The sequence below is a fragment of the Lissotriton helveticus genome, chromosome 4_1, assembly GCF_964261635.1.
Source record: "Lissotriton helveticus chromosome 4_1, aLisHel1.1, whole genome shotgun sequence".
Taxonomy (NCBI): domain Eukaryota; kingdom Metazoa; phylum Chordata; class Amphibia; order Caudata; family Salamandridae; genus Lissotriton; species Lissotriton helveticus.
The window spans coordinates 927,911,183-927,928,901 of NC_136063.1; the positions used below are offsets into that span (position 1 = coordinate 927,911,183).

The 17,719-nt window shown below is 41.7% G+C and overlaps 1 protein-coding gene across 1 annotated transcript in view; it reads right to left on the bottom strand.

Moving 5' to 3' along the window:
- The window catches only part of GPLD1 (glycosylphosphatidylinositol specific phospholipase D1), a 586,386-nt gene that overhangs the window by 222,655 nt on the left and 346,012 nt on the right, over window positions 1–17,719 (bottom strand). The window contains exons 13-15 of the mRNA XM_078685714.1: window positions 15,363–15,505; window positions 9,020–9,206; window positions 4,219–4,329 (exon numbers count right to left, since the gene is read on the bottom strand). Coding sequence (XP_078541840.1) covers window positions 4,219–4,329; window positions 9,020–9,206; window positions 15,363–15,505 — 441 coding nt within the window. The remainder of the gene's footprint in view (window positions 1–4,218; window positions 4,330–9,019; window positions 9,207–15,362; window positions 15,506–17,719) is intronic.

Below are 17,719 nucleotides of genomic sequence, written 5' to 3' on the forward strand. Positions count from 1 at the left end.
GGCTCCAATGCATTTCGGGTGCTGTACCCTTCATCAGGGAGCTCCTGTGAACAACATTAAAAGATATAGCTCAAGGAGTGTTCTTGTTCTGGGTGCAATAATCGTAACATGCAGGTAGGGCTGGTGAAGTGAGTGACCGGTTTTTATGGAGGTGTGGTTGGGGTCAAAAAACGTGTATTTTATAGTGCTCATTGTGTTTACACAGGACGTGATGGCAAGTTCATAACTTAACTAGGTGCTCATTAGTGAAGTTACGTGCCTAGATGCGATGTAAAATAGAATAGTATAAGTAGTTGGCACTCACGTGTACCCGGTGTTGTGAGGCATCTATGAGAAATTAATGTAACCGAACGTTAGTGCTTATGAGCGAGTCAGCTTTTCATTGCGCGTTAAGCGCCTATGTGGCTCAATTGTCCGATTAGTAGCGCATTACTTACTCTTAGTTAATGTGCTCCGCGTCCCGAGCGGTGTCTGCTTCAGCGTTTCTCCTCCCGGGAACCAGGAAGTGAGTGAGTGGCTTCGAAAGCCGGTGTAATGGATATAGAAAAGGGACTGGGGTGGCGGCCATATTGAGTGAGGGAATTATAGTGGTTGTTCGTGCTCTTTCCTTGGCCTTTTGTATTGTCCCTTCTGGGTAGCCTCTCTTTTGAAACCTTCTGCCCATTTCGTTTAAACCTGTTTCAATTAGTAACGGGTTAGAGATGATTCTTTTTACCCGCAGTCTGGATGGACAACATAATTATGTACGCCAGGTACATAGATGACGTTTTTATCATCTGGAAAAACTCGGAAGAAACTTTAACACAATCACTAACAACACTAAACTCCGCAAATGAAAGGATACAATTCACGTGGGAGATCAACCGCAAAACAATAACCTTCCTTGATGTAAGAATCACCATCACAGAAAAGGGTATCGAAACTGATCTGTTCCGAAAACCTACAGACAGAAACAACACACTCTTATATACAAGTTTCCACCAAGGATCACTAAAACAGCACCTACCAATATCACAAATGCTGCGGGTAAAAAGAATCATCTCTAACCCGTTACTAATTGAAACAGGTTTAAACGAAATGGGCAGAAGGTTTCAAGAGAGAGGCTACCCAGAAGGGACAATACAAAAGGCCAAGGAAAGAGCACGAACAACCACTAGAGAAAAAGTGTTAACAAAAACTCCCAAAAAACACGAAGACAGAATGGTCCTTGTATCCAAATTCTCCACCCTCAGTGTAGCATACAAAAAAATCATCTTAAGACATTGGCCGATTCTAAACGCAGAACAAGATTTTGGCACTACTTTCGCAAATCCTCCCATTTTTGCATATACCCGCAATGCGAACATTAAAGAAATTCTGTACAAAAACAAACCCACTGAAAGCAACCACAAAGGTACTCAACCCTGTATGAATTGCGGCAATTGCAATTGCATCATTAAGGGCACGTCCATAAATCATCCCATGAAAGGGCACGAGATCAAACTGAGAGTTACCGCAACGTGTGACACACAAAACGTCATATACCTGATCAAATGCCCATGTGGCATGATATACATTGGAAAAACAGAAAGGAAAATAAAAACTCGTATTAACGAGCATAAGTCCAACATAAGAACACGGAATCCAAGATCCAATGTGGCAGTACATTTCACAGAATCCAGACACAATGTCTCACAACATAAATTCTTGATACTCGAAGTTGTAAAAAGAGTTGAAGGTAGAGACAACAACAAAGAACTCTTAAGGAGAGAAATTACATGGATTTTTAGATTACAGTCCATGAAGCCCATGGGACTGAATGACCACTTGGAATTTTCATGTTACTTATAAAGCACCCTTGTATGGTGCCGTATGTCGCCTACTGACTTTCCTGAAGTGCAACTGTTCACTCGTCTAGTTTATGTATTCTTGTTTTATTTTGTTTTCATCCAACCTTGTTTATGTATATTTTTAGTTGATGTGGATCTTAGGACGACAACATCATCTGCTCATCATGCACTCCAAATCACGTCTACCGCCGTTATAATTCACTCACTCAAAATGACCGCCACCCCAGTCCCTTTTCTATATCCATTACACCGGCTTTCGAAGCCACTCACTCACTTCCTGGTTCCCGGGAGGAGAAACGCTGAAGCAGACACCGCTCGGGACGCGGAGCACATTAACTACGAGTAAGTAATGCGCTACTAATCGGACAATTGAGCCACATAGGCGCTTAACGCGCAATGAAAAGCTGACTCGCTCATAAGCACTAACGTTCGGTTACATTAATTTCTCATAGATGCCTCACAACACCGGGTACACGTGAGTGCCAACTACTTATACTATTCTATTTTACATCGCATCTAGGCACGTAACTTCACTAATGAGCACCTAGTTAAGTTATGAACTAGCCATCACGTCCTGTGTAAACACAACGAGCACTATAAAATACACGTTTTTTGACCCCAACCACACCTCCATAAAAAACCGTCACTCACTTCACCAGCCCTACCTGCATGTTACGATTATTGCACCCAGAATACAAACACTCCTTGAACTATATCTTTTAATGTTGTTCACAGAAGCTCCCTGATGAAGGTACAGCACCCGAAATGCATTGGAGCCATTTCGAGAATGTGTAATACACTAAACAAGAACAAATAACTCACATCATGAAAATCATGAAACGAAATGTGAATACATTTTGGAAACGACCAATATTGTGGAAGCTTGTTTTCTCGAGCACCGAAGGTGTGCACAAGACACAGGGATGTCACCAAATGGTGTGGTGGCACAGTAACCACGTGTATCATAGACGCGTGCCGGACGGACACGCCACCTGTATGTAGCACCCAACCATCCAAAAAAAATGAAAAAAAACGAACGAAAAACCAAAAATACCAAAAACTCAACATAACCTGCTGTGCGCCCCCCTACCCCATCTTTTAGTCAGTCCATGGACCAGTGCCTGCTCCTAAAAAATATTTTGTCACCACTGAGAAAGGAGAAGGGGTTCCTTGGAGACCCCATTCTGTTACCACCAATTTGGAGGTAAAATATTAATGTTTTGTGATCGGAATTCAATCGCAAAAACATTAAAGTTAAAGAATCACTATGTAATGGTGGAGTCCTTTACACACCCCTTCCGAATACCAATTCTGTATTTAATCTGAAACGTAAATATTGATTAGGTAACGTGTTACTGAATTATAATTTGGGTTTTGTACATTTAAATACACCATTTTGCTGCAGCGATCCCTAAGGGCTAGAGTTCACCTTTGAGGCCATGTAATAATCGCTCTGTACATCAGCCATTGCTATGAATTTACACCGAGTATCCTCTCTGATTTCTCGCTATGGTGGCACATGTTATGGGAGACACAGCTCTTGAAGCCCTGATTCGCTGTTGCTGTGTTTAATGGCTTTAATGGTCTGATTGGGAGTTGTACGTGTGTAGATAGGTTTTCAGCATGCATCAAGTGTATTTTGTATTAATCGTTTTGTTTTTCACAGTGGAACTTTGAGCTGAAAAGGCGTTTTGAACATGAATTAGATTCTAGTGTATTCCTAAATTGATGCTTGCCTACAAAGGTGGGTATGTTCATGCAAATATGATGGTAATCTGCAGCCGCGGTCGGTAATGGGTGTACCTGCAGGGCGGTGACGTGGGGAGGGGGAGGGGCAGGGTGGGGGGTAGTAATCTATGGATTACGAAGCTTTACAGGTAAGTAAACATTTAAATAAATAAAACTAATTTCGTTGCACGCACTGCATCGCATTTGGGGATGCAGTGCACGCAACGAAATTCGTTTTATTTATTTAAATGTTTACTTACCTGTAAAGCTCCGTAATCCATACATTACTACCCCCTACCCTGCCCCTCCCCCTCCTCACGTCACCGTCCTGCAGGTACACCTATAACCGACCGCGGCTGGTAATCTGTGGTTTTCTAATCCGTTTTGTGTTGGCAATCACAGTGCAGTTTTTCCAGACACTTTCGTTAATCTGATAATTTACACAACCGTCTAGTGGATTCGATAATGTCCTCGTTCCTGTTTTTTTCTGCCCTTGAATCAGTAAAGTATATCGAGTGCACCACAAAATATCATAAAGTTTACAGTAAAAAAATATAGAATGCACTGCGTCGGGTTATGTTACGTTATTCTCAATACCGAAGCGCCATTCAATGGGGAGGCAGTTTCAAGCCTAGAAAAACGATAATAAATATTGTCTTACTTTGTAGGTGAGATGTTGTGATCCAACCGAGGGCGCTCCAACAGCAACATCCATTATTCCATCATCATTGAAATCCAATGCGGCCACTGCAGAACCAAACCGACCCGAGGGCTGAAGAACAATCATGGATTAATGTGTCTTACTTTGTAATGTTATAGTAAATATATCGAAGGGCACAAGTAACCATTGTTTATTTGTTTCCCTGTGTGATTTGCATTCTGGAGTGCAAATAAATGATACCGGTTTTGCTCTGTTGCGACAGAGGAAGTGTAACTCAAAGTACGAGAGCGGTTTACAATGTGCTGTCACTGCACCAACGTGATACTCGTAAATAGTCTTTTCTAGACTTTGATCATCAGGAGGAGTCACTCAGAGTTCCATACCAAGTAATTTGACCTGGTGTCTGTCTCTGAAGCTACTAATACTGGCTGGGGTCATTGGTAACTCCTGGGAACACCCAGAGGGCCTCATTTATGCGAAGTGCCGCATCGCTGCGGGAAACCATTGATGCGTCACTTCTCAGTGCGCCCTCCTTGCCACATGATTGATGTGTAATATTTACTGTATGACGCATCATGTCGCAAAGAGTTACAGACACGTCAGTATTTGTGACATATCTGTCTGGCGCAAAAGTGATGAATTGCTGGAGTGTGTCACAGAAGTGACGCAACTCCAGCAATGTGAAAAGGCCTGCGTCAGTCTTACGCCTGCTGTGAGGCAGACGTAAGATATTGACGCATTTGCACCCTAGAAGTGGCACACGGAAATCTGGTAGATTTCACTGCGTCACTTCTACAAGGCTTACTTACGTGGGAACGCCCACCTATCATACATTATACCTGGAGCAGGTATAATGTGGCGCAGGGGTTTACAAAGTGACGCATCTGCTTAGATGCGTCACTTTGTAAATAGGGCGTAACAGGAGGCATTTTTTACGCCGCTGATCTGTCACAAAAAGTGACGCAACAGAAGTGCAAAACTGTTGCAAGGCTTCATAAATAAGGCCCTAGATTTTTGAGGAACAACATGTGAAAATCAGTGTTTCCATGAAGTATAGTAGCCAGTGTGTCATGGGTTCTAGTGCAAGAAAGGAAATGGGCCTCCTCGCTTCTGTTTGAAATATAAAAAAACAGCAATAATTAATGTTCAGTGGGTCCCTCAGACCTTTGGGACCCGGTGCCACTGCACTTGCGGCCATAATTGATTCTATGCCTCTGTCCCCCAAATCCTCCACCCCTGCCTTCCAATACTTCGCAGGAGCAGAAGATAATGGGAGAACTATACATAACATGCCCCTCCTCTCTGATGCAAATGTGAAAATTAAATATCTTAGCTGCTGTCCTTAACCAAAACCCACTACCTTCACTGCCTTCCTTCCTCTACCTGCAGCTCTGCTTTCTGCTTTTTGGCAAAGCAGGAAAGCAGTGCTGTGCTGACAGGCTCTCAGGGAGCCCCGTCACCTGGCCTGGAAGGCCTTTATAGCATCACAACAGTTGATTTGTTATCAACTGTTGTGATGTCATAGCAAGAAGTTATGACTTTCAGAAACTGAAATAAACAATAGAGGCTCTATGAGAGACATACATAACAATACTATTTTACAGTCAAAGTGCTACAAACGGTTCAATTATTTACCACACACTTTCCAAGTTCATGCCTTCTCAGAGTCCATGCTCACTAGACGAGTGCTCACTTAGAAGACAGGCAAAACACCCACCCACATTCTTTAAAAAAAATATACTTTCCTAATAGGCCTGTGCTGAGTGTTCTTCCAAATCAGTCCCCCTTGCACTTGATACAACTTCTTTGAACTGATTATACACTTGCTGTCACGGCCAATGAATACGATACAATGAAGGTTTTGAAGAGTGGGTTGGAAGGGTTGGGAAGGACTATTGCTAAGGAAAAATGGACTGAAATTAATGTAGATTACCAGCAAGCATAAAGCTGTGACCACCTTGTCCGTCTTCAGCCTTACTTTTGAGGATGTACCAAGTAGTTGCGTTATTGTCACTTAATAATACTATCTTATTTTAAATATTACACACTTCTGCCGTTTATAAATACTGTAAATAACAAATGTTACTATTGCCCAATTTATGAAACTAAATTTAATAACCTCAGATGAATATGTCACCGGTGTGCCTTGCCTGGATTCAAAGTCTTGGCCTTCAGATCACCTTACTAAATAGCAACAAGTTTTCAGTGCAATCAGAGCAAATATCACAAAGATAAAATGTTCTCCAACACGGGTGAATTAGCTGCGAAGCATATTCAGTATCACACAGATCAGAGCATATCTCCTAAAAGTAGTTGACTTAGCTTCATCAACTGAATGATGCAGAGATCTCTATCAAACCCTGGAGGCAGCCATGCCATTTATGTACCTACCATATATCAAACTAGTAAGAGCTACCCCCAACATCTCGCTTGTCTTAGATATGGCATGTCTTGTCTTCTCTAATTGCTAGGTGTAGAATTGAGGGTTTTACTCCCTAAGGTAACAGAGATTAAGTCTTATGGAAGGCCTCTGTACGCTCTACAGAGATAGAAAGGTCTTGAAAGGTGTCACAATGCTGTAGAAGCCTTTTTCTAGAGAATGTGGATAAGGAGAAAACACTGGAAGCATAATATATGGGCCACCATGGAAATATGAGGCCACCTAGAGACTAAATTCCTGATTTAAATGCAGTACCACTTAATAAGGGAAAGATAAAGATAAGAATTTTGCCACAGCACAGACAATTTACCTTAGCCAAAGTAGATCCAAGGATATCTTTTTCAGAAGCTCAAAGAAGAGGGGGGAAACCTTAACTTGCACCATCGCCATGCACTGCTCATGGGCCCATATAACATCACAAATACAATCTTATTGACATTTTTGATGACATTACTGATGGCACCGCATATTGCACCACCAGACAAGTGAAATCACTGATGAAATCTGACGTCACCGATCAAGGCTTCTGAAGGCACACATGATATTCTTGTATTTGAGTTCAATTTAGTTTCACAAAAATGTTCTAAACTAGCCTTTTGAAGCGTAGAAACCTCCTCTGTATTCTTCCTCCAACATTCTGAAAAAGTACTTCCCAGCAGATCAGTTTGACTCTTGACAGCTTTCACTATAAGTTTAATAATACGTTACGGTCAACTCGAAGGCAGCCACAGTGAGGGTTGAAACCATAGTAGAAAAGACAATTCAATGTACATCACACTATAGCTTAAAACACATAAGACAGGATTCTAAATGGCTATCCAATTCAGCACCCACATAATACTAAAAATATTACTCAGGGTGGTCGTTAGGAAAATTCCGTACCATCTTTTAATGTCGGTATGTAAAATTAGGCCATGAACTTGGTCATGTCCACAATCCATTTAACATGAATATACATCACAGTTAACCCACATTACCTCCTTCTTGGCAGACATCCCAATAACTTAAGATGGTAGAGCCAGACCTTCTTGTTGAACTTTAGTAGTTTATGGAAAGTAAAGTGTAGGGCACATTTGCCTTTCGGTAGTGTAACACAAAATGGGGGTGCATCTCCTTGCAAAATGTGGAAATTGCCAAGAATGATTACAGCCTTGCCCTTATAACTGGCCAACAATTATCACTGACCATTGAGCTATGCCCACCTCAAGGGTTAAACAAGTCCTTGTGCCGGCACAGTTCCTCGTGAGCGACAGGGCCACCCTGCACAGGATTACAGCCTATGATCCTTCTAAGATCATATCAGTCACTAGTGCTGTTCTGCCAGAACCATTGTTTCTAGATCCTTAAAATGAATACATGCTTATTAACAAATTCACATAAACACTTAGGTGATATTTAGTTAAGGGTGTTCAATGGCACACCTTCCCCTCTAGCTACTGACAGCCTAACCCGCACAACATCACAAATGTATCCATTGTCCTGCATTAAGGACAGGCCAATCCCCAATTCATCAAACACCTGAAGACAGGCCCCTACAAACCAACTACCAACCAACTGTCTCTGCTCCGCTAATCGCATGCAGCACACTAGGATGGTGCACACCCAACCGTCTCTCTTGAAAAGTCCACTCTGGGCAGTGCATTTTAATGGAGAGCAAATATGTGCCTATCTCTCTGACCTACAATGTCATTCTTAGAAATATTGTTAGTTTTATTACTTTGTTTATTATTTATTTTATTATTTTTAATGCATTTCATTATTTTTATTATGTTTAGCAGTATTATTGCTATTACCAGTATTATTTTATTAGCAAGATTATTATTGCAATTATTGTTATTAGTAGTAGTAGTAATACAAATAATATTGATATTAATATTAATAACCATGTAAACAAAAGTACTAGTACTAATAGTACTATTTCTATTAATATTACAAATAATCATAACATGTTAAATAATAGTTTAAAAAAATCCTACTAACACTGCACTACTATTGCTATTGTCATTGGTATTATTGTCACTATTATTAAAATTATCAACACTACCACCACCAACAATAATACTAATAATACTAATAACAACAACAACAACAACAATAATAATAATAACAATATTATTAACAACAATAATAATAATAATAATAATAAAAACGAGTAATAATGACCAAGAGTCATCATCTTTTATTGCAATATCAGTATTCAGGTACTGATAAATAAACATATTTAAATAGTATAATGATGTTGAGTTCGGTCTTAGTTCAGAGTTCCGTTGTATGAGTTAATATGAGAAAAATAAAGTTTATTCTGATACTTATTGCTGGTTGCAGCACACATGTTTTAACCGGGACAGAAGTGAGTCTCACCTGAAATCCTTGTAATATACTGCCGCTGTCCTCATCGAGGTCCATGCTGTCTGAGAGAAGCCCTGATTCGTTACTGTACACTATGTACACTCTCCCAACCTGAAAGTGACCCAAGGTGCTGTACCCTGGTGCTCCGACCAGCAGATCCTCGTACCCGTCTTTGTTGAGGTCAGCAGACACCATGGCCCTGTGGAACACAGAAACGAAAATATAATTTTATATATCTGAGGAACAGAATGGGATCGGCCTCAATAACAAAAGAACAGCTGAAAGGAACATATTGGAAATATGTGTTGGAGATAGAGATGACTAGCCCTAGATTGGGCTCTTTATCCGAAGCTTTCATGGACATCAAATGTACAAGATTTTATGAAAGCTACTTCCAGTAGGGCTTGCTCGTTTTGCAAAGTGGTGGGGCTGGAGGCAGTGCCGGCTCGTGTAGGGCGTTTCACCGGGCGGTGACGTGGGGCGGGGGAAGGGCAGGGTGGGGGTGTAAAATACGGGAACGGATGATTACAGGTAAGTTACGTAAAAAATAATAAAACGAATTTCGTTGCGCGCGCTGCAACGCCAAATGCGATGCAGAGCGCGCAACAAAATTTGTATTATTTATTTTTTACGATACTTACCTGTAATCGTCCGTTCCCGTATTTTACACACCTCCACTCTGCCCCTTCCCCGCCCCAAGTCACCGTCCGGTGGAACGCCCTACACGAGCCGGCACTGCTGTGCAGACTCCCAGGTGCCGATTCCAGCGCTGCTGTCATGCTTATTCCCAGCATGAGAGCAGTCCTGGGATTGGTGGGAGTGCCCTAGTTCGGGGTTCAGACATGGACGGGGAGCCTGTTTTGATTCTCCACACAGCTGTACAACACAGCTCAGGTAGGAGGAAAATTATGTGCGCATGACGGTTTGGCCATCCCCAGAGGTATGTATTGCGACTTATATAGCGCACGTATCACCCGAAGGCATCAAGGCGCTTGCTTAGGGAACCCGTCCTGGTATTCCCCTGTGAGATACCCCGGCAGGGTATCCACAAGGTGAAAGCCAGGCATCCCGCTGAGAGGGGCCTTAGTGGAGATTAAGCAAGCTATTGCCCAGAGTTGCAGAGTGTGACCCCGTGAGTCGAGTAGGCACCGGAGCGAGAATTGTCGAGTCCGTGGAATTTTTGAGCCCGAGTCCCGCTGAGGCGGGGAATCGAACCTTGGTCCACGGCCGATCTCAGCTTCCGGGTCTGCCGCCTCTAACCACTGAGCCACGCTTCTCCGGTCCGGCCACACCATCAAGCACACTTAGCAGTGCCCACCCCTCCTCGCTGGCGCTGCAGCTCCAGCATCGGTATGGATGGCCACACCCCTACCTCGGAGCAGCCTGGAGGACGAAAATAAAATGATAATAAAAATGTTATATTAGTATTTTTATTTTTGTCGGTTGCCTCTGCTGCCTCTGCAACACTCCTCCGCCATAACGGAGGAGCCACCTTTGACTATTTTACTCTTCCAATAGCCAGGCAACTGTGTGTGAAGTTTAGAGTGGGCACACTGCCCGTAAATTAGTTTTCTTCGAAGTGGCACACTACAGACGTTCAATCTAACATTTGCCCTGCCTGCACCAGTGCAGATGAAACAATGGCACACCTATTGTTATTTTGCACAGTCTATAAAAATAACTGTGAGGATGTGGATGATACCGATCTGCCGGCTGATGGGAGTATCGAAATACCTAGTGGCCCAAAGAACCTTCAAGACAGATATGCAGGAATCCACTGTTTGCAGTGTGGCAAAGTTCTCACATAGTGCTTGGTGCATTAGGAGAAAGCACACTAAAGAGATGACTGCATAGGAGCACCTACTTAGCACCTTATAACAAAGCAGTGGATTTGTGTCATAAGGTTGCATCTTGTCTGTGTCCCCTTGTAAGTAATGGTATGCTTTGAAGTATTATCTTACAGCAAAAGATGTAAATGAAACCATTGGTGATATCTTGGGACTTTTGCTCTTATTCTATAGTGTTTACCCTAGTTTAACTATATTTAGCAAGTTATTTCTATTTTACCTCACACATTTGAAAGGTAATTTAAAAAAAAAATGTAGGGGCATTTTTAAAAGCCCCTTTCACCAACACAATGTCACTTTTCTCTACATTGTGGTGGCGATAGGGGCTTTGCCTTATTCACAAGGCGGCATTAAGCCATTTAACGTGGCTTAACGCCATCCTGTGAATAAGGCACCATTTCACGCTATTCTTAGTGTGAACGGGGCGAGCAATGAGTGCTGTGGTAGTCATTCCACCGCAACACCCCTTGATTTTGACGCTGCCCCATATTTACAAGGGTAGCGTAAATATAAGGCAGCACCCAAATTAAGACCAGGGAAAACCTGGTCTTACCCTGGCGTTATGAGCAGAAATGTTTAACTGCTCTTCGTTTTTGCTTTTTCCATGTGTACTGCGTTGTGCAGCACACATAGAAACAGCAAAACGCCATTGATTGTTTATGTGTAGGAAGGTGTCCCTTCCTGCACATAAACAATCATAAAAAAATATGTTTTGCAACTTCTATTTGTGCTGCATTAAGCAGCACACATGGAAGTTTCATCACATTTCAGATTGTTTATGCGCAGGAAGGGGCAACTTCCTGCACATAAACAATCATTCCCCTCAACGCAGGCACCCTTGCACTCTGATGCAAGGGTGCCTGGGTTGGCGCTAGGCAGATAAATTAGCACCAGTGCCAGAGGAAACTCAAGGCTGCACCGTATTCTTGTCAATTCGGTGCAGCTCTGCGTTTCAGAAGTGGCAGAGCACGGCGTTAAGCCAAGGGGGCTAACACTGAGCCTCGCCATTTCCTTGTATATAAGAAAGAGGGAGTATTTAAAATAGGGTTTAACCCCAAGGTAGAATGCAGAGGCCCTTTCTTTTGGACTTGGTCTCTGTAAGAACAAGGCCCAATGAATATAGGGAATAACCCTGGAAAGCAAACACACAGCCCCTTTCCCCTCTCTTTGATCTGGTTGGAAAATACATTTTGGAATAACTCCCCTTCTCTCAGCTGGAGTCAATAATTATGCACTAATGCTGCCTGTAAGAGACACATGATCGAGGAACAGAGCACGGGGACCCAGTTCACAAAACATTGTTGACTAGCACTATTAAGATAGTGCTTGTTCTACACAGCGTTTACCTCTATGCTATGAAAACAGGAATCTGGAAGTGGTAATGTGTGACAAGCTTTGCTGTGTGGCATTTTATTGTGGTGGTGATATGTTCTGTTGTTTTTGTAGTGCTGTATTATGGCAATGTTTTTTGTTTTTTTGTATTGCTTGTGTTTCAACTGTTTTGTGAACAATATTATATATTAACTGTGGTGTTTATTTGTTTACTTTAGATATGTCGACAAATGCTGCTATATTTCCTCTCAAAAGCAGCATGTCTTGACAGTGCATGGGGGAAGCAACCATTTATCCCTGTTTGAGGGTAATGAAATTACACTGCAGCCAGCTCTTCAGCAACTTAAGACATTAGTCACACAAAATTATGGCGGCCGCGAGGGCTCACTTAATGCGATACTGCCACTGTACATGACTTTCTATTAAACAATTACACAGGTGATCACCACAGTTTACAGGGATGGTCATTAGCTGTGAAGTCCAAGGGGCTCTCAAAGCAGCCACCTGCCTCAGGTAAGGACACATGTTCTGATAAGAATAAGCTGAAGCAATCCCCTATCCAAAAGTTGGCATCTCTTCCAATGGTCAATTCCAAGCTAAAGGACTAACCACTAAACCCAACCAAACAATTAATTGACACTGACATGGCTATAAACACACACTGGTCATGATGTATATATATACCCTCTATATACCTTTCCTCTGTATTGCTGCTGACTAAAATCTATAAATCTTTTTATTTGTACTACTACTGTACAAACTATTCTCATGTGTGTGTCTTCCTCCATACAATATAAGGATATTGCAAGTCAGTAAAGAGTTCCATCACCATACAGATTAACAAGGCCAAATGGAGAGTTCATGTTATAAAGCCATGGAACTCAGAGGTGGCTGAAAACGTCCTTTTAATGTATGACAGAGTGCATGTCATTCCCTATAATACTTGGTCACAATGCTGTGGCTGAGATTGTGTAGCTAAAAAAGAGGGAGTTTCCCTTGATTGTGTTGCAACCTATACTGGTTATTGTGACAGATCGTATAAGGTTCTACACAATGGTTACCACTCTATACAATATTCTAGCACAGAAGATAATATTTTGTTTAAAAACGTATATCTTTATTGATGAGCCGTAGGCTTTTTTTACATTACAAGCATAAAAAGTTTTTTCTTTCTAAGAAAAAGCAGTATATATACAACACATTTTTCAAAAAAGTACATTTACATATTTCCATGTCATGTACACACCATTTAAAAATACATTTCCACAATTTCAAATACAAACAATAAAATAATCAATAAATCCACATTCCATATACACAAATTATGACCTGCATAATCTGGACAACAACAGCACGTGAAAGACTTAAAACTTAACCAATTCAGTTGCACATTGATTGAGAAAGCCCTGGGTCAATATTTCAAATTTTATATTTGCACCCTTTCCTTAGCCTTCGTATTCAATTGGGCCTCCCGTTAGTGTTGACGCGTTTCGGCAGTTTATATTAATTTGATGCCGCCTTTTTCAAGAAAAAAATAATTTTGGTTGTCCTCAGACTTTCTTCAAAGAGTTTGGCTACCTGTAAACTAATAGATGTAGGTATAGCCCATTGTGTAGCAACATGCAGAGACTCTACCTTTTCAATAATGATATGAAAATATCGGTTCTGCTGATCATTTTTTCTTTTTTAGAAATGCAGATCAGAAGAAAAAAAAGTCCCTGTTCTCTTGGTTTAAACTGCAGCTGTAATTTGCTTAGTGGCCTGCCTTCCACCTTGGTTGGAGGCTCTGGCAACAAGCATTGTTATGTAAGAAGTCAACTGTAACAACTTATTACAGTTGCACAGCTACATTTCTTTATTACAGGTGACTAGAGATGTCCCAAATCAGCTGTAATAAGAAAATTAGAGACAGGATTTCAAACAGAGATTGCAGGCTCCCATGTATTATATGCTAACTCTATCCATAGCATGTTACCAAGGTCCTGTTGGCTACAATATATGTTTATTATACCTGCCTCAAAGATGCATGTTTGCTATCTACAAATATATATATCATTCACCAAACTTTCTTTATAATACAGTATGTCAATGTTTCCATTCAGATGTTGTAAAGATCTCTCCTCTACATATAATGACCCTTCATTGTAAATTTTCTACATACATTTAGGGTTTATTAGTGCTACTTCAAAAACAATAATATATGGTGGTGGTCTGTATCTAGGCCTTAATGTTTATTTGCAATACAAAAAAAATCTAATAAATGCATACTATTGTTGCTCTTGTGTTGAGAGATGCCAAATGTAGACATCCATTGTTCCATCGTTGAAAAGCTTTGTTGTTGCTTGCAGGCTTAATCAAAATGTGTGTACAGCTCACCAAACATTCCACCATGTAGGTTTCTTCTTCCTTTAAAGTTCTTTAATTCATCTTGTACCCTCAGATCAGCCTCACATAAGCAGTACGTTCTTCCACATTTCAGGAGAGCATAGTTGAGATGCAGAGTTTACTATTTGTGGTAGCCTTCCAGAGGGATAATTTCTTCAATACATTAGGAAAATAACTACTATCTCTAATCCTGAAAACATGTTTGTTCTCTAGCATTCTCCCTTGTTATCTTCTGCATAATATAGTACACAGATGACATAAAGTGAGAATGTTTATATAGTTTGGTGTGCTAAGGTCCAACAAAAAAGAGAGGAGTCACAGAAAAAGGCTGATATTTGTGTATTTATGAATGATTGCAACTGTGCTCGGCCATTTAGGTTGCTCCCAATTTCTGATCTCCTCAAACTGGGTTCCTGTGTTATTTCTCAAATATTGCTCCATATTCAACATCCCTTATAGATATACGTGGTGGAGTTGCCATTAAAACTCGATTCAGCACTTTAGCTTATCCGCGACCTCTAGAAAATACATACTATTTGCTAGAGTATTCCCCCCATCCTCAGATGGTTCTACTGACACCTGCTCATAACCTACACTGATGATGACATACCTGAGATGAAGAACGCTCGTTTTAGGGATGTGCTGTCCAAAAATGTGCATACTTGTCAAGTGGGAGTCCTGCATTAGTTTGTCAAGTCAGAGAGCTAAGGAACCTAGGATTTGTAGTCTGTTTCCCACCGTTCCTCCAACTATGTATAACAGTTTAGTAAAAAGTTGGAAAATTCACATACCATCCAAGTCTGGAATAGGGTGATGTCACATAGTAGGAAGCAGTAGGCTTGGTGATGTGATTAGGATGCTGGTCTATTGCATATTCCACAATGGATTTCATGTTCAGTGCATTGACTGCCTTACCCACAAGAGACACAGAATTCTGCAAAGAAAGAAGTGCAGAAGTAATTGATCTCACAGTACATGGTGGTAGACTTCAAAAAAGGTATAGGCTATCAGCAAACAATCTTGGAACCAGGTGTTGGGTAGGGTATGAAAAATATATGTCTTACAATGCTGGAAGCAGCATACATGAAAGTTACAAAATGGCATTTTAGGATTGTTTATGTGCAGGGAGGGACACCTTCCCACACATAACCAATCCTTCTCTGCACACAGACACCCTTGCACTCTGGTGCAAGGGTGCCTTCATTGGCGCTAAATTGTTAAACTTAGCGCCATTGCAGCGGGAAACGCAAGGCTGTACCACATTCTTGTAAATATGGCTCAGCCTTGCATTTCCGAAGTGGCGGAGCGTGTCGTTAAGCCAAGGAGGCTAACAACACGCTAATCCACTTCATTGTACATATCCCCTTAAGTTACTCACGGACAGTAAATGTGGAGATACCCAGTGGAACACTCAGCAGCCGCCTGAGCGACTTGGTTTCTTCACATTGTATCAGTTCACAATCGCGATAACCCCAGATATCACTACCATAACTGATTGCTGAAACGCACTTGGCCTTATACACCTGGATCGGGACTCACAGGTTTCCTACCCATCCTGAGGTTCTGTGAATTCTGAACCCGTTCCATAAAGGTCATGGTTTCATTATGAATTTGATATTAGCGAACCGTAACTAGTTAGTGCGGCAAGTATGAGTGTTTTCGTCATGTTAGACTCATGGATTCACTACGTATTTAGGGATTTCGTTCTGAACCCTTGGGTTCCATTTTGTGTATGGTAGCCATTTTGTGGTTGCCCTCACATAGGCCGATGACTGTGGCCGAACTAGTCTTTTTAAGTACATGTTCACCTTTGTTCCAGTTCGTGCTGACCCCTGTTTGACCTGAGTGAACTGACCCTGTTGCCTGAAGCTGACCTCGTTAAACCAGTTCCTGCCCTTGAGCTGATCAAGATAAAGGATCAGAGCACAGGACATCGTAAAACTTTATTGCACACAAATATGCCTTATCCTACTCACACCTGTTTCTGCTCCTTTCTTTATGGTCTGTTTACGATGGGGATGTGCCTTTTTTTATTATGGGTTCGTTCGACCTGTCTTAAGAAGAATGTTGAGTTTGACCAATGATTGATCATGGGCCGGGTAACTGAAAAGTGGGTTTTACCGTCATGCGATACTTTTGGTATGGATACATGTGATTGGACAGTTTGTAAATGTAAGCCATTTGTCTGGAATGTGATTTTTGGCATAAAAAGGGATGACTTGCTTTGTAAAATTGAGCAGTCTCCTGAGAACTCATACCGTGATGACTTCTAGGACTTCTGTTACTGGCTGCAGCCAATACATGTGATCTTTGACGCCACCACGAAGAGTCCCGTGTCTCTGTATTCTAAGACAGGTGGACCCGAAGACTTTGGGCGTGCCCCTGGCGCCGCTGGGTCTTAAATAACCCGGTTCTTCAATCCGTAAGCTAAAATCCATTACTGCTCATCACAGCCTGGCGAGAGCAGACTTCTTGGAGAAATGGGAAGGGCCCCAGGGGGATTTGTGATCAAACAGGACACCCAGGTAATTAAAAGAGCCCACCTGGGCAATTCAGACTTTCTGACAAAAATAATTCCTAGATTTAACAGGCTTGATGCCCAACCTCATTATAAACTATTTTGCAGAATTCACGGACAAATATAATACCTCCATAAAAATGTATGAGTCTAAGAGGCTTTGGAGGCCTAATGCCGTCCTTGAAATAAGGACGGCATCCTCCGCATATAAGAGGACAGGGATTGCCCTCAAGCCCACTTTGGGACGGTCACCCTTGGATTCCATTAGTTCTATTTACAGACTGTTAATGTAAATGGTACACAAAACAGGCCAGGAAGCAACCTTGTTATGGAGTAACCAAGCCAATAGTGCTCCAGATAATCTGCACTAGTGTGTGTCCTGGCCGAGGGAGGCGCATAATTGAGACAACCAAGGGGCATATTAACAACGGCCAGTGATAATTATCGCTGGCCGTGCTTAGCGATAATAAAATTATCGCAGGCTATCTCTGGTATTTATCGCCCTGGTAGCGCGTAATTAACAACACGTTACTCCAGGGCGATACAAATTCCAGAGATAGTGAGGTCATTGCCCTTTTGCAGGGAACATCGCTGGTTTTCCAGTGATGTTCCCTGAAAAAGGGTGATAAC